Source organism: Zonotrichia leucophrys, chromosome 2 (assembly GCF_028769735.1).
Source record: "Zonotrichia leucophrys gambelii isolate GWCS_2022_RI chromosome 2, RI_Zleu_2.0, whole genome shotgun sequence".
In the NCBI taxonomy this organism is placed as follows: domain Eukaryota; kingdom Metazoa; phylum Chordata; class Aves; order Passeriformes; family Passerellidae; genus Zonotrichia; species Zonotrichia leucophrys.
In genome coordinates this window covers 77,200,865-77,228,241 of record NC_088171.1, presented here as the reverse complement: position 1 = coordinate 77,228,241, position 27,377 = coordinate 77,200,865, and the positions used below count along the sequence as shown (strand labels likewise).

The following is a 27,377-nucleotide window of genomic DNA, read 5'->3' as shown; positions in this document are numbered from 1 at the left end:
ATTTAGATTGTGAAAAACCTATTAGTTCTCTAAAATCCTTATCCGTGAATTTTGTACTATGTGTAATCTCCATGCATAGAGCTTCTCCTGATATTGAGAGTGACAGAAATAGCTCCCTGAAGCACATAGGTGTAAGTATAATAGTGCTCAATCTCTTTTTGAAAGTACCATTTATTTGCTTGCTTGTTTGTTTGACAGTGCTACAGCTAATACTGTTTACTCTATGAAAGATCTGAAGACAGCACATTAATTTTTAAGCTCTGGGAAAACAACTCTGCTGTGTACTCATGTGATATTCTAAATTACTTCTTTTTACTTTGCTCTTCCTAAGAAATACTAAAAAGAAGAGAAAAAAAATAAATGTGCGATTTTCTGATGTGAGCCATGTAAAATCAGCTAGAAGAATTTTTTTTTTGCCATGGACCTGATTACTTGCTCAATTACAGAGTTTTGATTAGGAAAAAAATATTACGTGGAAAAGATCAAGGAGAGATAATTAATTTACCAGCTTCCTTTTATCCCATTCTTCCACAAAACGTTCACACATTTTTGAGTTTGATGTCTTTGAAGCTAATTTGCTGAGAAATTTTTAAGATTGTGCAAAGAACACAGGTTAGCTACTGTCCAATGGCTTCTACTTCAGGTGAAAAAGTTATTTCATTCTGATGAAACTGAAAAGAATGTACTACCATGTGTCATCAAGGACTGCATATATCATTATGCATACACCATAAGAAGGATTTAATCTCCATATTTTTTTGAACTCCCTATCAAAATATAATAATGCATTTTCCAGGTAAAATATATACATGTTTTTATTATTGAGATTTTTTTTTCTTTTGGTCATTTTATTTGTTAAGAATTCTTTGTTATATACTGTTGAAATATTAGGAAGTAGTATCATAACACTGAATATCAGAATATTAACATATTGGGGTATTGATTCACTGCTTATGCAGTATTAAACCCTTAAAATCATGTTCTGGTTTTGCATCTGGAATGTTATTTCATCCCTTTCATGTGGTCTACAGCTTTCCTTCTTGTTGGGTGAAATTTATATTTGTAAATAAACTGCTTCTGCATAGATTTTCCATTACAACTCTCACATATGATCACTCTTCTTCTGCATCTCTCTTAAAAAAAGAGTTTTTTGGCTTTTTTTTTGTTTGTTTGTTTTTGTTTGTTTGTTTTTTTTTTTTTTTTTTTTTTTTTGTGTACAGACACTTTCCTTCTTCCTCTAATGCAGAACTCTTCCTGTTTGCTAGAAACAAAAAGTACTACATGATACAGTAAAAAAAGATCCCCAACACAGGTTGAGGGAATGAGTGAATGTTTCCATAAATTTGAAAGATCACCTGTGCCTCAAAATCCATTGATAACGAAAAATCCCAGCTCTGCTACTTTGAACACCTTTTTTGTGTAAGTCAGAGGAATCATGATCAGAGCAGAAGCTTGTCACCAGCCCTCTCCACAGATATGTCATGTAATGGCTGCAATAACAAAGTGACAAAGTGATCCGGATTGTTACAAAGATGACTATTCTTTCACAAGTAGGAATAAAAAAATTGAAACTTATAAATGTCAGTGAATGGGAATGTAAACAACTTTCCTTAATTTTACCATGCTTTTTGTGGACTGTTACAAAAACTTTTTGGATCCCATATGTGTGTAAACTGGGGAAATTTAAGAATCTTTCTTATTTCCCTACTTCACACAGGCATTCCCAAGAATAAATGCAATTTCTGAGCTCGTGTGTTTTTTAATCAGGTAATTTTTACTATTAGCACATTTTTTTCAAAGTGTTACTGCTTTTTTTGTCTTTCTAGATTTACCATAACCCACTGCAGTCCATAAAAACTTGAACTGCCACTAACGCAAGTTTTTGATTTTAAGACATAACAAACCCCTCATTTTCACATTTACTTCAGTACAGCTTCCAGACTAGTAAAACACAAGTTCTGAAAATTTTTTAAAACAGTTTTATATTACAGTTATTGACTGACTGGTGTTTTGAACCAGCACTCACGTAGAGGCCTGGTGCAAATGTGCAAAGTTTTGCTGCATTTTGCACCTAATAATACACTTGCAAGTTCTGCATGAAATTTTTTCATCACAGTATGGAAATTTCCATCTTTTCATGCACAGCAGCCATTCTTCATTGTGACTGACAACACACAGTTTAACAATGGGAATAAGAAAATATGCTAGACTTTTGAAATTGCAACCAAAGAGACCAAGCCATCCAAATTTCTAGAGACTCATAGTTAAATTTGGAATATACTTAATTTGTCCTGTGTTTAATCCATGAAACATATGTTTTTAAAACCAGCTGTAAAATATTTTTCTATAATGGGATGTACAAGAAGTATCGGCAGATGACATCATGATGTAAAATTGTGCAACATTTGGTATTCTAGCATTGCTCTAGTAAAAGAAATAGCATTTACATGAACATTGCCCCATATGTTTAAAAAATGGAAAGTGTGCAGAAGAATTTATCTTACATAGATTTAGAAAAATGGATATTTTAAAATTAAATAATACCTTCTCCTCAAAGTTCTACTTTTCTCACTGAAAAATACTTATGTTCTTTGTTGTCTATTGTAAAGTCACATATGTTTCATGCTTGAACTTGTTTTCCTTTTTCTGTAGGACAGATATATCTGGACCATGGAATTGTCTTGGATTTAACAGAGGAAAAATCTAGTTGAGAACTACTTTCTTCCAGTTACCCTTTGACAGTGTTTAACAGATAGCATTTCAACAAAGTCTTATTGTTTTACTAAAATGAACAGTAATATAATCTATCTGCATATTACTTTTAACACAGAATCTATGTTTCTGATTAAGAAAGAACTAAACTATGTTCACTGTCATCTAATTCCGATAGGTAGCACCAATATTCTCTTTCTGTACATGTAAAGAATCCAGACATGATGTTTCATTCACTGCTATCCCTTACTAAAGTAAGGGATGAAAAGACATCTGTTAAAATTTTAACTTTCTCCAGGACCAGTATTCAAACTATATTAAAAGTCAGAACCATACTATTCACACTTCAAGGCAATATATTCCTCTCCTTAGTGTTTCTTATGGGTGTGCTGGTACATCAATGTAGATGTAATTTATCATTTTGAACATTTCGATGATTTCTCTCTTCAGAGATGCTCTGACACCTTCTCCCTTCTGAAATACTGCTCAGGCAGAATAGGATTACAATCCCTAAAGCTATTGGCTGCCAATAAATGCTTAGGTACAAATGATTCTTTAAAACAATATGTAAAATGACAGGGAAAATAATATAAAAATAGTTCATTCTGGGAGGCCATTAAAATGAGCATTTATAGATGTTCACTATACATTTTTTTTACTACACATTCTTGCTAGCAGTAGAAGAGAGTGCCAATGCAGAGCACATAGAGTCTTCTTTGGATGTAGAGTTTATTCACTAACACATTTTCCATAACAGACTGTTTTCTTTACATTTAAGTGCCTCAGGAGGAAGTGCACATATGTCGTAGCAGAAGATCCAGGGCTATGGTTCTGATGTTCCAGTGTCTTTTTTTTTCTAACCTAATACTGTGAGGTCCAAAAATATTTATTTTTTTTCAGGAAAAATGAAAATAATAAAACCATATTGCTTGATATTTCAAACACCCACTGAAAAAAAGTTTTCACTTAGTCATCCTAAAGTGAGTAAATATTACTCATATTGCCAAAATCCTATGTATTCCATGTAAGGAATAATCTAGCAGGTTGCTATGTTCGGTAGTGCTATATAGTCCTAACATAAGAATTCAGGGCAACAAAGATGACTACTATTTAGGCAGCAGAAATAAAATCAGATTTTGACAAGAGGTCAACTTTTTTCCCCCCTCAAAATATAATTTTCAAATTACATAATCAACTGGAAATATGTTCCTTCTGACCCAAACAATGTTGTGCTCTTAGAACTAAAGAAAACCCAGACAAATGTTGGAAGCATAGTAAATATCACTTTCTCTGAAGGCATGCTCAAGAAAACTCTGGGTAAAACCAGGAATGACTCCTGCTTCCCACCTCTTCTGTTAATATAAATAAAATTTTTGGTCAGACATAAATTCACATCTTGGAGAATTTCACATATGTGTGAGAGGAGCAAGCTACAGAATAAGTATTCAACATCACAACAATACTGACAGTAGGAGTAAAACAAGAAAGATTACATCAAAATAGTTCCTCTGTAAATGCCAATGAAGTATATTTTTTCTTTCTTAGTCCTAAGAAGGATAAATTCCTGACTTGATCTAACTTGTAGAGAGAAAAAAAAATCTACATTCTAAAGAACAGACACTTATAACTTCCCTTAGAGATTAGTAACACTAGCACTGCAGTAGTTTTACTTGAGAGTAACTTTTTCATCTATCTGGCTCACAACTAATTCCAAAAGAAATTACAGTAAAAATACTGCATATGTCTTCTATGGCTTGTCATAATGGATAGGAGATCAGCTTCAAAACTACATTTTGTTTCATTACTTAATGCCGGACTTTTTTACAATACATATAATCAGAAAAAATCAATGTATTTTAAATATTTATATATATATATATATATATAAAATAATCAAATGGATGAACTTAAAAAATCATACTAAAACCTTATTCATACAAATATCCTGTAGTCTGAATTACAAAGGTCCTTTTGGCTTACATACAGGAGAAGAGTTCTTTCCTCTTCAGACCCAAGTTTAGATTCAAATTGTGTGAAAATAAATAAAAAGAGATAATACATTCTGTTCTGAAGATGAGGCCTATTGAGGCAACCAGTGATGCTCCTTCAGCTTCCAATGACATCTGCAGACATCACATAGTTAAAATACTACTTAGGCAATACATAGTACAAGCCTCCAAGGTTTTAATTCACACCAAGTCATGAATGGCAGGGTAAGATGGTTTTCAAAGTGGTTATTATTAAATGAATTGCATACTCAGGCTCAGCTGTCTGTGTAAGGTCAGGGCAGGAGCAGTGAGCACTCAGGCAAGCTGCAGAGTACTCAGTCGTACAGGAGATCAAAGGGAGAAGCTTTCTCAAGACTTCCAGTTTTTCAGACTGGATTTACTTTTTGGGGTATTTTTTAAATTTTATATACTGGAGGTGGATTTTTTTTATTGAACCGTTACTCCAAAGAGGGAAATCCCACTCCCCAGCCCAGAATATCACATCCTTATCTGATCAAGCTCTTTTCCTTGGGCTATCTTGCACTCCTCTATTTTTTAAAAAGTTCCATCATGCCTCTTCACTTCCCCTTTTTACACTGTGCTCTTTTGTGCATCCTAGCCTGTTAACACTCTTTTTTGCATGCTCCATGTGGACTGCAGTTCCTAAAATCCCACTTCCTGCAGCATTTACACTGAATGCACTGATAGACTGTCGTGACAATAACATAGGAAAATTTAAAAATAAGATTTTGGCATTTAAATTTTTTGCTGAATGATATGCAGAATTTTGGAAAGATCATTGGGTGCAAAACTCTGCAGCGAATAGAGAGTTATAAAACATACGTATGTTTTCAAATAGAAAAAAGTCCAAAGCTAAAGCTGTTTGTTTAAGAATTAGGGCAGCCAATGTGGAATTTTCATTAGAGTAAGTAATTCAATGTTAAGGAGACCTCTGTTTCAGGATCATCTGTGTTTCAGCCTTTCCTAAACAAATCCAAAGGCTCCACAGGCAGACAAAAAATGCATTTTCAGTTTAAAAACACAACCTGCCCCTTCCCACTAGAATATCCACATTTAGATCTGTGAAGACAGGTGTACACATATTTATATATACAGCACACATACAATCTCTGTGAAGTTGAGAAAGACAGCTTAGATATCCAAGCATTTTAGAATAATTCACTCCCATTTTGTGGGTATTTTTGGAATGGGGAATTAAGACATTTTTCACAATTCTACATAGATTTCTAATAGAAAGAAGAAAGCTTTCAGCAGTCATCTTAAAGCATTTGATATGGCTGTGATAACAACTCTGCAGAAAAACACCCAGGACACGTTCAGTAGAGCATGAGTTTGCCTGCCATTTATTTTCTCTCTGGAAGTGGTCCTTTCAGTATCATGCTGTTATTCAAATTAACATGTGAGGAGAATAGTTGCTTGCAAAATTCTGAAAATGCTCAAGGACAAGTGAAGTCTTATGAAAGCATAATTTAATTAATGACAACAATCCAAAAAGTGGTTTCACAGCCCACAGGTGGGATTAGTACACCGAGTTTCTGATTAATTCCGTTTATATCTTACAGTAGTAACGCTGTTGCTCTACCTCTGTCTGTGTATCTTTACCTCTTACACTACACGCAATTCGGGCTTTGTTTTGTGAGTTTTTAAATTCTTTCCTTCTCATGTAAATAATTATTTTTCAAGTTCCATTTCATCTCAAAACTTTTTCCAGGGAAAATTGAAGGCCTGTGAAATAGGAACAAATTTCTATTTAGTATTAAATCATTAAATTTCTAGTAAATATGAATTTTTCCCACTTTCTCCTGACACACTACAAGCACAGCTTACTGTATATGAATGCATCTAACTGTCCGGTTTATCTCGGCTGTTTGAGGGGCCTGAAAAGGCCCGAGGTGGCCTTGGGGCAGCCCGCGTATCGAAGGACGAGAAGAGGCTTCAGTTCTTCTTTCGGTTTTTATGTTTATTAATTGTTTATCTAAAAGATGTTCTTTCAGCCACCAGAGATCTGCTCAGCAGTCAGCCATGGGCACACTGTCTCCCCTCCCGGGCAGCCACGTATCTTTATACCCTTTGTTACGTGTACAATATTTATCATTTTTCCCCAATACCATCTATTCTTATAACTCGGTGTACTCTCAGTAATAACCAATCCAAAGGTGCCACCGTGGCCAAAGAAGATGGAGGAGAAGAGGAAGAAGAAGGAGGACAGGACACACCCCAATTCCTCCATCTTACTCTTCTAAACCCCTTTGTACATAAATCTTAAACTCTGTTTCTCACTCTCTAGTTAGCTAATCTTTTCGCCATTCACCCTGTGAAGCCCTCATCCTTGGCGTCTCCTGTGTAGGGTTAAAGTCCTGCCACCAGACACTTCTGGCAACATTCCAGGACTCCCGAGCCCCCCAAGGTGGTCTCGGAGGCTCAGCATCTCAGGACTGAGATCTTGAGATCCGACATCTAACAAAAGATTTTTCAGCTGGCCTTCAATGTCAGTTCCAGTATGCATTTAATAAGCAATAAAAGATTTTTTCCAGACTAGTCTGATCATGAAAAATACCAATTCTCGACAATCTCTCCAATAATAATGCCAATATTGACAATAAAAATACTAATCTTTATGGTAGAGGAATCATTTTTTTCACAGCTCTGTTCCCCTGACTGAAGCAAAAGGAGGAGAAAGGTGATATTTCAAAACCTTGCCTGGTGAGGTATCCAGGCTAGATTATCAGAAATACTCCCTACTAACAAAGTATTTAAAATAACTATTTTTGGACACTCATCTAAAGGACTTCTCCAAGAAGCCTCTGCATGGAAGAGGAACCATTCAGTGCAAAAGATGCATTGGCTCAAGGGCTACAGAAAAAAAATTAAGTGGGCCCTGGAATGTCCAGCATTAATGTTACCACACCAGGGAATCATGCTAAGATAGATAAAAGTTTCAATCTGATTAGTTATGAAGGATTTCATTTTAGATTCTACTTATTCCCCTAATAGATCCCCAACTCAATAACATAGTTTCAGTAGTTAATATGCAAGTGAGTCTGGCTTATGGACAATTGTCTTAGACATAATTTAAAAAAAATCACAAAACAACCCACCAAACAACCATCCAAAAGAAGCAAAAAACCACCAAACAATAACACCAAAATAGAACAAAAAGCAGAAAAACCCCAGCAGAACCGTACACCCCCCAAAAAAGCCCCACAAAAACACACAAAAAATGAAAACATGAGAGAAAATGAATGAACAAATGAATAAAGAAATGAACAAGATGATGGAAAAGATTACTGATTAAATGAGACAGGGTAGACAAAACTCTGTTAGAAAAAGTTTGGTCTTAGCTGGTCCCGTAACAGCCTCCCATTATGGAATGAATGGCCTTTTGATGTTTCTTCTTGACCTAAAATTCTGTTGATTTCTAATTGTTAAAAAGCATTTTGGCTATTTCATGTATAAATCATCTCCTTTCAATCTGTTATACTCCCTTGATTAGGGAAAAGTAAAGGTTCAATTCTATGAATAAATTAGACTCTAACTTTTAAAGGTGGCATTTATAAAGGGTAGAAAAAGGGTCTATTTTTTTTCAGAGAATCATTATTTCATTACACATCAGCAACACTTAATTTATCTGGCAGACAGGAGTGCTGAAATACTACCATAACATATTTTTGTGAATCAAACAAAATCTGCAAGAAAAACCCGCAAGCATAGAAACAAGGCGGGTAGTTTCTACTTCAAATTTCTAAAGAGGTGTAAGTCTTGAAAAATGACAGATTTATTCATTTTATTATAGTTATTTAAATAGCTACTTATGTTTAGGATTAGCCCCATATGAATAAAGGGCTTAAATACAAAAAAAAAAAAATGTGTGATCATACCACTAATGTTAGAGAACTGTTATGTTTTACTTCTCAGTTAGAGAATTTATCATGTGCTAATTATTTGTCTTTCTGAATCACACACACACACACACATATATATATATATATACACACATAACAGGCAATATTCTGCTGTACTCTGCAAACACACAATACAAGGAAATCAGAAGAAATTCATCATTTGTGGAAAAGACAAAAGAAATATTTACTGAGGTGACAGCTATGGAGGAACTTTTAAATAAAATAGTATATTTTGAGCTCATAGAGTTACATACTCGCTATATGTGTAATTTTATCTCCTGTCCATCATTTCAACAAAGTGAGGAAACTTTCCTAAATAATTGGGAATCCTCCCATTTCTATGAGTTTCATATTTTCTCATTTTTAAGCAAATCATAACAAAAACTTCTTTCTCCTTTGGAGCTACAAAGCAGAACAGAAAGGAAAAAATCTAAAGCTCTTGGATATTTGTACACTGCTTAATACACTAAACCTCGTATTTTATAATTTTTAACTTTTTGTAAAAAGGCAATATTAAAACTGTGAATAAAATGCCAGTCAGTAGAACTACTCAACTAATAGATACAATTTAAGATGAAACAGTGCCAAGACTTAGTTAATTAATAATCCTTTCCATTGTTCTGGAAATCCAAAGATCTCAGAGACCTACAGTGTAATTTAAATTATGGTTCAATTGTGGCTAAATTATGGCTCAAAATTGCAGTGGGTAACTTAATGGTAAATAAATAGTGAAGCTAACACTAGTCACTTGTAGTCTTACTCTCCTTTCACAGTCCTCATGCCTCCAATTCTGGCTGTTATTTCCAACTTGCCAAGTTATTTTGCACATAATTGTTCCTGGTTCTCTCTACCTGTCTTGTGCAACGACTCGCTATTGATCACTGTGGTGTTGTTCTGGCTGCCCTAAGCTATGAGAGAATGCACTTCTGCACTGCTCCTCACGGCAGCCTGAGACCTTAGAGTCTGCTTAGGGACTCAGCAGGGTCCTTTTGCAGGGCTATCTGCTGCTCCACCTTCTGACTCCAGTTGCTGCCTCCCTCCACTGCCACCCTGTACTCAGAATACCATATAAACCCTCAAGGCAGAGGAAGAGGAAGATATTAACAGGCAGTTTAACTTATTTCAACATGATGAGCATTTGCGAAAACAAAAGAGGAAACAATAAAAGTAAGCATCCAAAATTTAAAGACGCTGATCAGCAAAATAAAGTAGCTCTACAGAAGATAATCCAATGTAAAAATGTCATGTCAGAATCTGACCCATAAAAATATTCTTGACACCTTTGACAGAATGAGAAACAAAAAGGAACAGTGAAACCTATGCAGAATTTGAAACTGGCCTTCTTGTCACACGTCTGTTTAGTTTCAGCCGGAAAAGAAAAACTCTCCTCCTAAAATATGCATTTAATTTTGCAGTCATATAGTTAAATACAGGTTAGAATGGGGGCTTATTTCTCCTCCCTCATGTAGAGATTCATAAACATGTACGAACTAATGTCTTTGGTTCTCAATTTACCTCCTTGTCAGGAAACAAAATTCACTATTAAAGGCCATAAATCAAGACATTTGCAACTCTCATATTCAACAAAAGTGATAATTAATTAATCAAGTTCTATTTGTTGTATGTATCACATGCACAATTAATCCAGCCACACAGGTTCTCAGCGCATCCTCTGCTGGGCATCCCACCTCTGCAGAATGGTGAGAATTGTTCCTTTACACTCTGAAATTCTAACTATATGAATTCTTTTATCCATTACCTCATCCAGATTCTGCTACTGCCACATAACAAAGACCTATCAAACAAAAGTCATCTCCAAATTTAGCTTTTGACTGTCAGCTGAATGTTAACAAAACCATAAAGCATTGATTTGATGCTTAGGAAATTTTCTGAAGTCAGTCAGGGTTCTGTGAAATTCTCAGAAATACTGATTATGATGAAGCCCAAAACTTTAATATTTTAATTTTATTTTTTTCAGAACTCTAATACCTCAGATTTGCACTTCTTTTGTTTTAACTTGAAAAGGAACAAGGAAAAAAAATAAATCTTAGTGATCGGCAGGTATGGGAACTTCAAAAGAATTACAAAAATTGTTTTCCATAGGTGTTAAACACAAGCCATCCATTTTATACTCATAGGTAAACATTTTAATCTGTTTCAAAATTCAAACATCTCCTATAACTAATACAAAGCATAAAGACATCTTCTGGCAAAAGGGACAGGACTTAAAGCGCTGACCCAAAGTGGAAGGCAATCAAAAAAGGGATGGGATATCTTAACCAAACAAGTTTACTGCCATTTCATGCCTGAAATCTGTCTGATCTGAGATTACACTCTACAGATGCTGCATAGTGACCCCTTGGATCTTTCTACACTTGCACTTTGTCTTGCTCCTGTAAGCTTTGTTCTGTATTTCCAACGCACTATTGCTCCACATGTGATATTATTCAATGGCTAGCAGAAGAGAAACCAAACTCTACATGTCACCTTATAACCACATATGCTTCCATAAGACATCTTACTATTCCAAGCTGAGTCATGTTTTCCCCCCTGGGAGAGCTTCACATGCTAAATTAATAACTGGTTTATATTAAAAATGCCTCAGAGGGTGCATGAAACAAACACCAGCTAGTACAAGGATTTCAACATACAATTACATTGTATACAATTTCCTACAAATGTGTCAAAATCATACAATACAATTTAGAGAAAAACATCCAATGAATTGCTATTTTTTACCATCTGAGAAGGAAGTCTGTGAAATTCAGATTATTGTCACATTAGGGTAGATTGCTAGAGTTTTCTCAGAAACTCAGTGTACCTGCATAAAATTCTATAATATGTTAATGGTACATTAGATGTTATTAATTATCATAGGAGATGCTACACCTACTCTCTAGAAAGCTGCAGATCTCCAACACTTTAGTGCTTCGGTTCTCTTAACAAGACAATAGAGATACATCTTTCTCTCTGCACAAAATCTTCACAAAGAAGAAGAAAACAAGGAAATGGGAGGTGCAGAGCTCCCTTTTATCCTGCATGACTACCTGTTAATTATAGGCTTCAGTGGAGTGATGAACACTTCAGGATAAAACTCTGCTTGCTAAAGTCCCTTGTTTTGTGTTATTGGTTTATGCCTTCAGACATATTAGAATAGACATAGATAGCAAGCCTGCATCTGTCTGATGTAAAATTCATTTGTCTGTTGTGGTGACAAAATCCAGGAAAATAGAAGCCACTCCATGTGTACATATTTTTAATTTTTTTTTCCTTTTATATAATAGATGCTTGAATGGGGAGAAGGAGTTTCTTGATATAGGTGAACTAATCTTAAGATTCAGAAAAATGCTGTGAAGGTGAATTAATTGATATCTTTGGATGCAAGACTGTAGGCAATACAAACCAAAATCATTTCTTTAGCTATTCCTTTAGCCATTCCTGCTCCCCTTCAGCAGTACATGTAGCTGTAATATATTAATGCAACATACAGTCTTGAAACATACATTATCTTCCTATTTAGTACTTTTCAGAATGAAAAAGATTTGAAGAAAGGTGCATTGAATAGCTTTCCTTCAGCTTCTGGTGCCCACACACATAATGCTCACATATTTATATAATCTTCCACAAAGTGCCAGAGGAGCTGCAGTAATGTGAAGACTGAATCCTCTTAGCCTCCAAAGGGCCCACAAGAAGTTAGAGCAAGGTGATCCTTTGGAGTTACACATGAAACAAGGCAAAGAAAGATAAGAAGAAGGAATCTGGAAAGTGGAAACTGCAATGTGAGAAATTTTAAGTGAATGGAATCCAGCTGAATAATGAAGGCTGAGGACAAAGCATTTCTGCAGATTATGAACAGACTTTTAATTTTGCCTCCACTTCCTTGATAGTACTGACAATGGGGGAGGTATGCAGGTGTTAGAAAATAAAGTAACTGGCAACAATTCAACAGAGGGGAATACCATGAGAAATTAGAAACATTTCAAAAGAAGTTTATTCAAGGTAAATCAGGAGGGCTGACAAACTGGAACACCCTCCCACATAGAGAAGATTCCTTTTCTGCACTTGGTATTCAAGAACTAAAACATTACAGATAATTTTTTGGAAAAAGAGTATTGTGTTATTACAGTTGTAAATTCTCAGGTTGTTGGTTGTGTTTTGTTTGGTTTGGTTTGGTTTGGGGTTTTTTTGTTGTGTTTTGTTGGCTTTGGTTTTGGTTTTTTTTTTGTTTTTTTTTTTTTTTTTTTGCAGGGCTGGGAAGGAGGGGAGGAGGATGGGAAGGATATTTATTATAGATATCAGAAATGGGTCTATCAATTTTCAAGAAATTTAACTTACTCATTATCTACTGGGCCAGAAGGGAAACTTCTACATTCCCTCTGGGCTGCCTGTGTCTTGACACTTGCATCACATTTCTACCTAGGGCTTTTTAAATCATGGTTTGCTACAAAGGGCTGACAGAGAAAAATATTTCTACTTAATAACTTTTTTTGTGAAGGAATCAGAAACATTAACCATCTGATTTCCACTCAAGTACACTTGTATATGCTGTCTAATTAGGTTTTATGCATACCTTATGCACCTGGAATGAGGAAACCCTGGATGTTTAGACAGACTAGGGAATGAAATGCTGGAAATCAGTGCTGCAGAAAGAGACCTGGAGGTCCTGGTCAATGGCAAGTTGGACATGAGCCAGCAGTGCCCTGGCAGCCAGGAGGGCCAACCCTGTCCTGGGGGCCATCAGGCACAGCATGGCCAGCTGGGCAGGGGAGGGGATTGTCCTGCTCTGCTCTGAGCTGGGGCAGCCTCACCTCGAGTGCTGGGGGCAGTTCTGGTTGCTGCAATGTAAGAAAAACATTGAGCTGTTAGAGAGTGTCAAAAGGAATCTATGAAGATGATGAAGGGCCTTGAGGGAAAGCCGTACGAGGAGCAGCTGAGATCACCTGGTCTGTTCAGCCTGGAGAAGAGGAGACTGAGGGGAGATCTCTTTGCAGTTACAACTTCCTTGAGGGGAAGAGGAAGGACCGATAGTGATCTCTTCTCTGTGGTGATCAGTGTATCAGGACCTGAGGGAATGGCCTGAAATTGTGTCAGGGGAGGTGTAGGCTGGATATTAGGAAAAGGTTCCTCACTCAAGAGGGTGTTTGGGCACTGGAACCATTCCCCAGGGAGGTGGTCACAGCACCAACCCTGACAGAGTTCAAGAAGTGTCTGGACAATGCTCTCAGGTACATGGTGTGACTCTTGGGATGTTCCTGGGCAGAACCAGGAGTTGGACTTGGATGATCGTAGTGGGTCCTATCCAACTCAGCATATTCTGTGATTCTGTGATTATATTAACCACATTAATAATTATCACTATCCCCATTAAAGTTAGAGAAGTATAATTGAGGGATGCAGAGGTGTCACTTTAATAAAAACTATCACTCTCTGCAGTTGATTCACCAAGAGAAAAGTAATACATAATACATGAAAGACAGTAGAGTCTAAGGTAAAAGTTAATAGCTCTATAAGTAAGAAGGTTGCCAAAGCTAAGAACAAATTACAGACTTTTCCCCTAAAAGTTTTTTTATTTTGAATAAATACATAGAAGTAAGTGGACTCTGGGTGTCACTGGTTTAGGGTTCATATACAGAGGCTTCTCAGTGGCATCTGATTTTCTAACCGATACCCCAAAGTCAAAACTGGAAAGAAACAAATCAAACAAGAAAACAATATTATTTAATTCCTAAACAATGCACTAAACTGGAGCTACTGAGTATCACTAGCACTTGTGAGACAGAAGAGTTTTTTTTTTTGTTTTGGGTTGGACTTTTCATTTCCCCACACAACTGTTGTCAATATTTAAAGAAATACAACCATATACTGCACATATTTCAGCCTTTACCCGTAACCTACATTAAAATTTTACACTGTCTTTATGATTAATGATTAAATAAACTTTGGATGAGTAAACTGCCAGTGTTCTTTAAGTATGAAAACTATTCCTTGTTCTTGGAAAGAATCATGTCACTATGTTTTCATGCAATGTAGACAGAAAATCGAGAAACTATTTCTTCCAAGTAAAATGTAAAACAAGACTTGCTAGTAGTCTTTTAGACATGTAGAGGAAAGGTTTTCTAAGAAAGGAGGATGGACTGGAAATTCTGAATTCATCACTGATATTCTCTGACACAGTCAAGCTTGGAATAATATTTAGTATCACAACAAACACTTGTGATACAGGTGTGTGACAGGCAAAAGTGCTTTTTGTTAGCATTTATCTGAGCTACCTGTATTTGTGGACATACTGCTCTGATTTATTGAATGCATGGCCTTTCTGTCAATGTGCCATAATTTTTACCTGATGACTTACCTCAATTCATTATTGAGAGACTAATTAGGAGCACTGATGTGGCATCATTAAATATCAAATAATGCTATACTAAGCAGTTCACCAATTTCATACATGAACAACTGCATTGTTTGTTTCCTTTATTTTTAGGCGTTCAACCTTTCTTTTTTAGTTGGTCTTTTTTTTTTTTTCTTTTTTATTTTTTGCTTTTGGGTTTTATGATTTTGGCAGCTTAGTATGACTCTTACTGCTTGTTGGAGAGAAGGGAAAGAAAGTAAAAATCCATTCCTGATTCATACTACTATATTACTTAAAACTGTCTAGGTCACTACCCAACCCACTTCATCTTATTTCAGCCAGAAGAGTCCTCCCCTGTTCAGGTGTTTATTATACTACTTCCAAAGCCATAATTTCCCATAAAAAATCCTGTACCCAGAAAAACAACAGCTATAAAAGCATATAAAAAATTCCAGAAATGAAGCTGTTAATTGAAAATATGGATTTTATCAAATAATGTAGCTAATAACCTAATTAGTCTCTTCTCATACAGAGACTGTTCTATGCTTTACATCAGCCTGGTAGCTCTTCTCTGAAATATCTCTTTTGCTGTGGAAAGAGATAAGAATATGAAAACCGTGATTTGCATTTGAGGTACAGGTGCACTGTGGTTTTAAAGAGTTACTCGTGGGGGATTTTTCCTTTCCCAATGATTTCTAATATTCAGTTCGTTCATTGGATTATTTCCAAGCACTTAGATGATGGAGTTTTATCTTAGAGATCATAGAACCTCACAGTCCTTTTAATGAGTGGTAACTGTTAATGCAGTTAAAACTACTCAACTCAGTTGCTTCTCATGTGCCTCATTCTATCTTTATCTGTACTGAATTTCAGTCATTCTTGGAAGGTCTTTCTACTAGACTTCATTATGGTTGGTCTGTCCCTTTTTCTTCTCAGTTTCAAATAATGAATAAATATTTGTCACCTACCTGCTTCCCACAAATAGTTTAAAATGTTAAGTGGTATTGCTTTTCCTCACATGAAAGTTTTGGGGATTACTTTGTTTTTTGTTTGTTTACTGTGTTGCTATAACTGCACACTTTGGTCCTCAGGCACCAAAGTAGTTTTATATATCTATATGCCAAAGTTATTTGTTTAGGTATTTCTTCCTGGGTTACTGCAGCAGGTATGTGTGATAATTACTGTTCATTTGTTGATTTTCTCCAGAGTCTCTCCCACAATGTCTCAGTCTAAGACTTCACCTTTGATACATTCCTCATAAAATAACTGTTCAAGGTCTCCTAAAGAGATTAAAAAGCATACTTTTAGCTTTTCTGCAACAGTCTTGTTTTTTTTTTTTCTTTAGGTTTTTTATGTCTCAGAAGTGTCTTCTGTTACAGAAGCCTCTGGTAGGGTTCCAGATCCTCGTATTTCTAAAGAAGAATTTTTTTATTGACAGTTTTTCCTCAAAATCACTTTAATGCATTTTTTTGCTTCACATGTAACATTTCTCAATCCTTTCTATTTCTCTCATTTGGAAACAGATTTTTTTAAAGGCTACATCTTTATTTGCCCTCACTACTGTATGATTTGGTCATCCCAACCTCCTTTAGCCCTTCATGTCTTTGTGTTGGGTATTTTGCATTAGCTTCACGCATTGCTTAAATTTTGATTTAGCTCCTCTTTTTTAGATTGATGACTAGATAACTTCTGAGGCAGATATTTTTTATGCCTACAACCTTTTGATATTAGGGTTCAAGCTCAATGTAAAATTCAACCTGTGTTCCAGGGAGTAAGTGAAGTCTCCCATCATTGCTGCAATTTTCCTGTCTTAGAATCTATCTGAACACTCAACACATCATCAGCAACTTTGTTATTTCAGTCAGCAGGATAATGATGATGTTCTCACAGTTTTAATACTACATCTGAAACATACATACAGATGTCAGATGCTGTTTAATTTGTTGAAAGTTATGTTGCCATGATTTCCATCCAAGGTATTCAGATAGAAAGATTCATATATCTAGAGTGTGCAAACATTGCTTCTGTAATATTTCCAAATTCAGAATTATACTTCTGTAAGCCACTACTGACTTTTACAATCAAGATTTATAGTTAATATAGTTAATACTAAGTAGTATTATATATATATATATATATATATACATATATATATAAACATTTATTAAAAAGCTTACTAAAAAAAGGTAAAAATCGACAATATATTTCAAAATGGATTTTTATTATGGGCATTTATATTCAATGGAAATCCATATTAGTTATAAAGATTTCTATTTGCTTTGCAACCATATACAGAAACCCTTTCCTGACTTTCTTAATGTAAAGGAGGGTGTTTGTTTGTTGGATAGCAGCTCTTTTATCCGTATCACAAGAATGCCTCAAGTGGGACCTTCGAATATTATGAAAAGATCTCTTCAGTAGAACTGTAGTTATTAGTATGTCTTTCATATGAGACCTTGAAAAGCTCTCCTTTTTTATACTGATAGCTTAAGTATCCATTAATAAAATTCACAGGAAGACAATAAAAAACCCCACACTTTGGCAACAGTTAAGGTTACACATATCTGTCAACAAAACAGACAAGGACATGCAATGATCTCATGCCGCACAAATTAATTGTACACTAAGCCTGACTTAAATCCAAAGTGTAAGTTTACGAATACAAACTATTAACTCTGATGATTGGAATTTTTTTTTGTTTGTACTCTGATGAAAAATTAAAAAAAAAATATTAGAAGAGCTAAAATGAAGACCTGATACAAAGATATTTCCGTAACAGTTCTATCTCCTGTCTTGAATAGCTCCATACAGGCAACCTATCTTTGAGAAAACCTCAGCAAAATTCTGGAGAGAACAGACTTTTTAGCAAATGGTCCCAAGATCACAAGAATACAAAGATGACTTTAAAATTATTCTTCTCTAATCTCAGATGTAAAGATTTATCACTGCTCAGGTTCTTGACTGTAAACCATTGTGCATAATCTGCATAACCTCACCTCTACACTTTCTTTCCAAACAAAGAGGCTTGAGTTCTTCTTATTGTTATTTAAAGTATATTTTAATTGAAGATGATAAACTTGAGGGAATAACTATTTAAATGAGAACCAACTGCTTTCCAAGGACTAACCAGAGCTAATCCAGCTAGGCAAAAAAAAAAATTTAAAAAAACCATTCTGAAATAGTACTTTCATTTTTTTACAGGCCAGAGATTTCCACTACAATAAGGACAAAAACTTAGAGTATTTTAGAAATTAAACCTTTACAAAAATATTTGATCTCAATATTCGTCACTGTGACTTTAGTTCCATAGACTGCATGTTATATGATTAGAAATGACAGAGAACTCTTAGATTTAAACCTTACTTCTCCTACTTTACTTGTTATTGTCTCCCACATTTTTATTGCCATTAAAAAATGTGCATGTGTTCTAGAACAAAAGAAATTACAATTTGGCATTAGATACAAATTTTCTATGAGAATTGCAGGATAACATCTAGCCAGTGTAACTTCTAAGGCAAAGAAGCAATTGCTGAGAAGGCACCACATTCAAAATCAACAAAACGGAATAATTTTCTTTACAGCTGTACAGAATATGGTATACAAATCACCCTTGGCTACCTCCACTGAGTCTAGGAATATTGCAGTCTCATAATTGTCTGCTTCTCAGACATTTTGAGAGTATTTAATAAACTACTAGACCTGAAATTCCTATTCTGTTACAGCATATTCACCTTAGAAAAGCAGGCCAGAAAAGCATGTTCTGCATGGTTTCATTTGTCACATAGGTCTATCTAGATGAAAAAAGGCCTGATTTTGATGTTCAATTTACTTCACCTTTTTAAACCTTTGTAGCTTGTTATACAGTAAATGAAATTATTTAGACTACAATTTGAATCATTCAACAGAAGTGTTCCTGTCAGTGTTTAAACAAGCCACGTCCAGATAATATGTATAATATATAATATAAAATATAATATATAATTTTACAAATATATCCTGAATGAGTTGATAAACTATATTGAATAGCAAATTGATGTAGCAAAATTTTTTAAAAGACAACAAGGCATGTAGGTGTTGAAAGTTACACAATGAACATGAATGAGCACCTCTCTGAAAATAAGGTCAAGAAGATACTTGAGAAGGAACTGGCATGCTAATGAACACTGGAGTTTATCAGCATACTTTCAGCTTCATTATCTATTGATTTACAATTAGATGGTAAATATCCTTTAAAGAAAAGTTACCAAGACCATAATTAACATAAAAATTGCTTGCTACAATTAATATAAAAATCTTTGCTATATCTGATGGATCTAATTGGTGTAAAACCTCTTTTTTAAGTTTCTGTTTATTTATTTGTATTTCTGTTTCTGGGGGTTGGTGTTGTTTCACCAATTATATGGCTATATTACATAGTTTTCTGCAATTACAGAGCAGGCATGTTGTACCACATCATCTTCATGGTGAGTCAGTCTTGGCTGACTCCTAATCACCAACTCAGCTGCTCTCTCTAGCTTCTTTCTTAAGATCACAGAGGGAGAAAATGAGATGTAGCAGAGTTCATAGGCTGGGGGAAAATGGAGAGATCACTGACTAACACATTTAACACTGGGAAATTGAATTAAATTTCCTGGCAATTAAAATAGAGTTGCATGTTGAGGAAAAAAATGCAAAATTTAGAACTAACTTCCCCCCACACCTGACTTTTTTCCAAGATCACGTTCAGTCTTGACTCTTCTCCCCTGGGGGCACAGGCACAAGGGGAATGGGGGTCAGCGGGCAGCCCTCAGCAGCTCCCCCTCTGGATCCCCTCTCCTCACATTATCCCTGCCCCAACGTGAGTCCATTCCCGGGGCCGCAGGGCCGGCCCAGCGGGGCCGGGCTCTCTCGCAGGCCGCAGGGCCATTCCTGCCGGGTCTCTCCTGCCCCGGCCCTGTTCCCGCTATCCCCTCGGGGCTCGCAGGGCTGTTTCTCGCTCGCTTCCCCTGGCTCAGCCCCGGCTGCCGGGCAGCGTTTTGCCCTCCCTTGCCCAGGCTTTCCCCGGGGCTCAGGGGCTCAGCCGTGCCCTGCGCTGGGGCCGCTGCAGCCGCTGGCACCGCCTGGGGCCGGCCCGGGCAGCCCCGGCACAGCCCCGGCACGGCCCCGGTACAGCCAGCATTTCGAAATGTTAGACCAATTCATGACCAAAGTAAGAAAAAAAAAGAAAGGCGAGAACAAGGCTGGATTTTCTCTCAAAAAAATTACTGCTAAACCATTTAAGTGAGAAGTGGCAGTTCCACACAAAATATGGTTTCATCAACATAAAAAATGGTTTCATCAACACCATTGTTCAGCGTAAAGAACATTGGCTGCTGGTGTGGCAAATTCATGAAGGAATGAGAATTAAAAAAAAAAAACAAAAAAAACCAAAACCAAAAACAAAACAAAAAAACCCAAAAAAAACCCCAACCAGTTCTTCAGTCCATAATAACTTCAGAGAAGATTAGATCACCTTGACAAAATTATTTTGAACCGTTAATTTAAATAACAGTCTTCACATCGAGAGCTGATGTTTTGCAATATAGAACTGACAGACTCTATAAAGCTTCCTTAGAAAAACAGTTATTACTTTGACATATTAGACTTAATGTAGCTGTTTTGACTTAAAAGAGCCAGTTTCTTTTTGGTGCAATTTCATGTTGACTTAAATGAAGTTAAACAAGGTAAACACTTTATCCTATGTCTTTGGACTAGGACTGAACTTCAATATTTTCATGCTTTTCTGTTTCCTTGGTTGGTCTGTCAAGTCAAAATGCCCCTGTCGGTGCCACGCTTCAGGAAACCTCAGATATAGCTGGGCACACTGGAAGAAAGTCAGACTGATCTGGCTGATGAAAGCTCCCTCTTCTCTTGGATGTGATTTTCCCCCAGATGACCTTTAAATATTTAGACATGCCACTTAAAAAAAACCCAACCCCCCCCAAAAAAAGTCCACAGTATTTGTGGACTTGTAGAATTCAAGTACTATGCCTTCAACTTTTAAATGTGAAACCAAATGACATTTTTCAAATGAAGGTAGGAGGCAGCAAAGTTGTCTGTGCAAACAGAACTCAGGACAAAACAAGTACATATGCATGCCTTTTTATTTGGGAAAGCTTTGAGTTTGGAAAGAATATTGAGTTAGCTTTTTTGTAAAAATTACAAAAGAAAAGGAGATGGCTAATGTGATATGGGGCCATATAATGTTGTGCTATACTGACATCAGGTTTATTATTCATGTTGTTCTTGCTACTACATTTTCCCTAGGTATAAAGGAAAATTATTTTATATAAATACATTATTTGTGAAGCTAGCAACCCAAAAGGTAGAAAGTGAGATGCATGTTATTTGAGAAGTTGTTTTCATTGCTGATGATGCTTGTCTACCTTACAGAGGCATGAAAATGGCTAACAAATCATGTGCAAATATTTAGACTATGTCATCCAAAATTTCCTTTCAATTTTCTCTACTATAAAATAAAACTCCTTTTTATCAAAATAAATTTTGGAACTATTTGCTTGTGCTAAAAATGCTGGAACATCTGATATATTTTTTTATGTAAACCTCTAGAATGGAATAAAAATGTTTTAATTGTTAAAAACCAATTTTGTTTTTTCCTTGGCACTTATTCTAAAACATACATGATGCCCCCTTACTGTCATTAAATCAGAGATGGGAAATTCTCTTGATCTAGTCAGGGAAGATTAGATTCACTGTCTTGTATCAGAACTAACTTACTGCAATAACATGTCACATATTACTTTGAAACAATAATTTTTAATGTCAAGTCTGTTATGCTGTATTTATGTTTTCAAGAATAAAATCATGAATTAAAAGAATTGCTATCTTGTAAATCCAATATAACACCTGGAATTCCTTTCCTAATCTAACTTTCAGTAGAAACATTTCAAGACATATTAAAAATTGTTACTTTCTTCTCCCCTTTCCTATATTCACACTAATTTCCAACTGTTCCATACATCCTTATCTCTATCAATATTAATCTCAAACTGTTTTTGCACTACAGGTAAACATGTAAGAACTAAGTGAAGTGCCATCCCCCAAACTAGGGAAGAAAAAAGCACTTGAAAACCAATGCAAATCTGAATACCTGAACAGTCTTTCTTATTTACTCTTCAGAAGTCATCTGAAATGGATTAAGAGGTATAGGTTTGGTATTTCAGAGATCCAAAGGGTTCACAGATAAATTTTCAGTCTTGTGCATTATATTCTGCTATTCAGTCTTAATAGCATGACTCACTCAGCCCCAAATCCACAGTGACCTTCATTTTATCACTGCTTATTTACTTCCCTCTCCAAAGAAAAAGCACAGCAAATGTGTTGTTATGACTTGCTTCCAGTACAACTGATTTTTAGAAATATCCTTTTAAGAAGGAGCAGACCCTCTGGAGACAGAGGTGTGAAGGTTCAAAATGAAGAATGTTATGGATGGAAACACATAGTCTTCTTCATTTATTTCCTAAAATTCTTTATTTACTATTTTTTTCCAAATGTTGAGACATGAGTTATCTAACCTAGAAATAACATGCAGAAAAGGCAAGAGAAATGTAAACGGTATCAGCTATGACAACTGAGAGATGTAAAATCTTGCAGTATTACAGGCCAAATTTTTCTAGATTTCTACAGGAAAATCTTCATTCCTCTGTTCTGCTGCAGTAGGTAACTGACTCATCGTCAGATCCTACTGCATTCACTAACCTTGCCTCTTTCTGCACTCATGGCTATAATTTCATTAGAATTTTACATCAGTGGCACACAAAAGATAAGAAGTCTCATATAACTGAAAGCTCAGTCTATGCATTCAAGTTACTTATCTGAGGCAATGATATTTTATCTTCCTTACTCAAATTTCCACAGATTTTGCATTGCAAACACACCCACACACACACATACTTTCACCTGCAGGTGAATAGTCTCTCTGAATTAACACTTCCAGATACCACTGATCATTCATAAGTTTTCCAGAAACCATCCACAAATAATTAATAATTTTGGTAAAAGAAGTCACTGTGGTTTTAAACACTTTCAAGATATCTTTTTAAACACAAAACTATTCTTTTTGGGTTCTTTCATCAGTGAAACATATTTTGAAACACTGAAGACTTACCCCATGTGCAACAGCAGGGAATCAGCCTCAATAATCTCAGAACCACAGACAATATCTACAAAAGGACCATTTTCCATTTCTACAATAAGCTAATCTTTCCAGGACCTGTGTCTCACCAGGTTCCTAGAAAAACCTTGTGAGTATGGTTAATAGGGATTAATTCTATACAGAATTCTCCAAATAACATTTTCTTCGAGAAAAGAAAAAATGACTGAGAAATGGGGGATGCTTTATGTTAAAATATAATAATAATTTGTTGTCCTAACACTGTTTTTATGATGATGGCAGTGAATTAATCCATCCTCTTGACAATCATTTCACAGTAAGAATGAGAAAGCTTGCCATTTTCATTGCTGGCCTACCCCATTCTTGTCCTCACTGCGCATTTCCATGACAATGACTGTGAGCATTATAACACCATTGTACATAATGACTCTGCTTTCTGTGATGTTACTCCCAAACTGGGTGTGAAATATGTGAAAGGACAGATCTAAAATGGAAGAACTGTCACCAGTGAAGCAGAGTAGTCTACAGAATTAATAATTGACAGAATTGACAGCATGCTACCACCCAACAGAAATCTGGAATTGAAGGGCACTGACTTCCTTTATAACTGAGGGGCTTTGTGTCATAATTACTTGTCAAATTAAAGGCATATAAAATGAGACCTTGATCAGGTGTGTACAATTTAGTGCAAAATTAGTAAAAAATATATTTTTCTAAAATGTCTGGGTTTTTGTGTTAAATGACCACTACTGAAATTTTGGTAACTATCGATATTATGACAGTCTCAGTTCAGGCTTCCCCCCGGCCCTGCCTTTTTCTTTTTTTCTTTTTAATTGAAAGTATATGCCTGAGCATATAATTGATCTTTTCTTCAAATCAGGTCATCAGAATAATCAAACCAAATGAAAAATAGAGTACAGTTGCTTTCAAGTTCCCCAAAGCTTTTGCAAAGACAAGCTTACTAATGTTGTGAAGGACTCACAGTAAAAAATTATGAGCACCAGAGGGAATTATTTGAGGAAAATGGGAGAAAAACTGGTAAGTATAGAGGGAGAAATGTTCTCAAACAAGGCATGCAGTCACATTTTGACCACAAAGGATTGAAAGAAATTCTATTCATTGATCTCTGTAAATGTGGCATTAATAGAGTGGTCAGAGGATGAAAGGAAATATATAATAGCTTCATAAGAACATGAAATTGAAAGGGACCATGCTTTAGCTCACTGAATCCAGGCTTCTGTTTTGGCATGCAATCATGTCTATAAATGCTTTCATAAAGACAAATATGCTGTACTTTGAAACACCTTCAGCTTTTTTTTTCTTTTTTTTTCCTGTTAGTAACCTCTTTCAGAATCTGATTTATTCTTGTTTTCATTCTAAATTTACTAAACATGAATTCTAAATTAACTCACAGCCACAAAAACCTTATTTTTTCAAGTAAAATTGCAATCAACCTAAATAATTTTTATTTTTCATTGTGCTTTATTTGTAGGTGTATTTATAGACTATCATGTGCCCACTTCTATTATTTATGGAAATAATTAAACAAACATATTTTATTCTCCATTACTATCCCACCCATAATGTTCAATTCTTTCTGTACAGCTTCACATATAAATCACTTTTCTTGGCTGAAAGTAACCAGAATAGCATATAGGTCAACACTATTTTCCACAGTGTCTTCAGTGCCCTTTATCCCTTTTTTTATATATATCAGCTTTTGCAGCTTAGTATTACATTCACCTTCTTTAAGACTTGACACTAGATCTGGTAACCAGTTCTTTCTCTTCCTCTCTCAGTTACAATAAAACACTAGTGTATAACAGAAATTCATCACATTGTTCTCTATTCCCAAGGTTTACTCTTTATTTCTATATTCAAACCATATTCATAATATCTAGCTCTCTCCAGACAATGTTTTCATTCTTCTGCAAAGCTTTGCATCAACAATATTTTTGCAACATCTTTTTCTATTCCAAAATAATTTATGAAAATGTTAATTACTGTAAAGCTGTCTGTATGCATATCTCCTCATCCCCTTACCCCTTTTAAAAGCTTCTCTCTCAATACAAATCATTACCTCCATTTAGAAAGGTCCTTTCTCAGTTTACATTTTCTTCACATAGCTCAATAATTTTTGGCGTTCTGAAATACTTAATATTTTACTAAGTTTGGTAAAACAGAACATTTTTTTAGCCTTTGAGTTAACAGACTCTTAAATAAGTTGTTCCACTTCCTATTTTTAGTTCAGAAGATAGTATTCAAATTTGGAAGCCCTCACTACCAGACATGTGTGATGTCAGAGGCTCCCTTGCATCACTTTCTACAATATAATTTTCAGAATTCTAATTTCAAGGGAAACTAAAAGGAATTTTTTTCCATGCCCTCTTCCCCATTAACCATCTTACTTTACCCCTAATATTCTATGTATTTCTCTGATTTCATTACAGAAATTAAGACTCATGTAGATTATCTAATTAAAAAATTCTATCATAATGCAGCAAGACAGTCTTCAAGGAGAGCAAAACTTCCTGTGTCATATATCATGGGTTACAGTTATATAGAGAGTTGTGTGTTATTTAATGCAAGTTAGAACCCAAGCTCTACAGACAACATTACATATGATGGATCGGACTTCAGCTGCCCAGGCTTCAGTTCAATTACATTAGTCTGAACATTATATGTGAAGCTCACTCCATATAACAGAATATAAATGCAGAGCTTGTTCTTACAGACTTTTGAGGAACTCTGAGAAGTAACACACCTTGTATCTCCTAGTATGAAAAAAGCCAGAGAGGATTTCCTTTTGGAGACCTTTTCCACCCTACACTCAGAGTGGAATGAATACCCTACGGAGCTTAGACTGCATATGTAATATTCCCTGAAGCAGAACTGAAAATAATTCTGAAATAGTCTGGAAAAGCCATTAGCAGTGACCCCATGCATTTAGGATTCTGGAAATTGATGTAACAGGATCAATTGCACACACTCTGTTTAGCTGAGCACAGAATAAAAACTATTTTATCATATTTTAGAATCTTCATCCTGCATACTTTTATTTATCCTTTTGATAATAAACAAAGTATTCACAGGCAACTGGCAAGTTCACTGTAAATCTATGTACTAATCCAAGAGGCGTCTTCCCTTAAAAGAAGAGGTGCCATCTAAGGACATAAATGATCTGCCTCTTATCAGTGCCACATTCCTGGGAATGGAAAAAAACAAACCAAAGCCAAAGGAGAACAACCACCTTACCTTTCCTACATACTGAGGATCTGGTCCCATGTGTTCTTCTAAAACAAAGAACTGATTCCACACCCATCCACGCTTTGGACGATGATGCACTTCTGTTTCGCCTTCTATGTGTTTGGTTTGATTTCTGGTCACCTTGATGGAGCCATGGTGAGCAGCTCCATAACACCTCTGTACAAAACAGAGACAAACTAGGACTGGGCAGATACAAGATGTACTTGTAATTCTCATTGTAGGATAAGATTCCTGTTCAAGGTTTTCTTTCTCTTGTCCTTTTCAGCTGTAATCCTTCAATAAGTTCCCGAGAGTGAAGGTGAAGTCTGCTTCAGAAATACAGTCCAAATTAGGTTTTTCTGCTTGTTCATGGTTTAGCTGCCCATTTGGGAAAGCTCAAATTATATTTACATTATGAAAAGCTGAGTGGAAAAATTGATATTTCTTCTGAGGTCTTCACAATAGAGTTCCACGGTCGACCATTTTCTATCTAATATGAAAAGGAAAGAAAGACACTTACTCATCACTAAAACCAGCAGTTTTCAGTTTCTGACCTTAGATTACACACAAAGTTGTACTAAGCACTCAGTCAAAGACTGCCATTGGAACTAAAATTTCATTTCAATGCTTCCTGCAAAAGCATTTCCTGATTTTTATGTTAAAATACAGTAAGGAAGCATGGCTCCCACAAGCTGTGAAAACACTCATAATTAAAACATGGATGATTCAGAACAGTTCCTTTGGCTTTTACCTACAAATCATTGACCTGGTCTGGCAGTAGAACAAAATCACTGCTACAGTGTCATTAAATAGTGATCGCTAAATCATTTCACGTGAGTTTTTGATGTTCTATACACCACACAGATATCCAGCTTGATGAAAAATATCTAGTCTATAATGGGTTTTGAAAGAATGCCACCAAAATGGGCTTTTAAAATTCTGAGTCAATACTAGAGCATACTGACAGGAAGATTCAGTCAAAATGTGCATTTTTACACATTTTATAT

General features: G+C 35.6%; 1 protein-coding gene across 9 annotated transcripts in view; it reads right to left on the bottom strand.

The window, feature by feature from the left end:
- CDH18 (cadherin 18) overlaps positions 1-27,377 on the bottom strand; it is a 495,321-nt gene that overhangs the window by 135,644 nt on the left and 332,300 nt on the right. For all 9 annotated transcript variants that reach the window (XM_064705466.1, XM_064705467.1, XM_064705474.1 and 6 more), the window contains one exon: positions 26,380-26,860. In XM_064705466.1, the coding sequence (XP_064561536.1) occupies positions 26,380-26,607 (228 nt within the window). In that variant the 5' untranslated portion in view covers positions 26,608-26,860. The remainder of the gene's footprint in view (positions 1-26,379; positions 26,861-27,377) is intronic.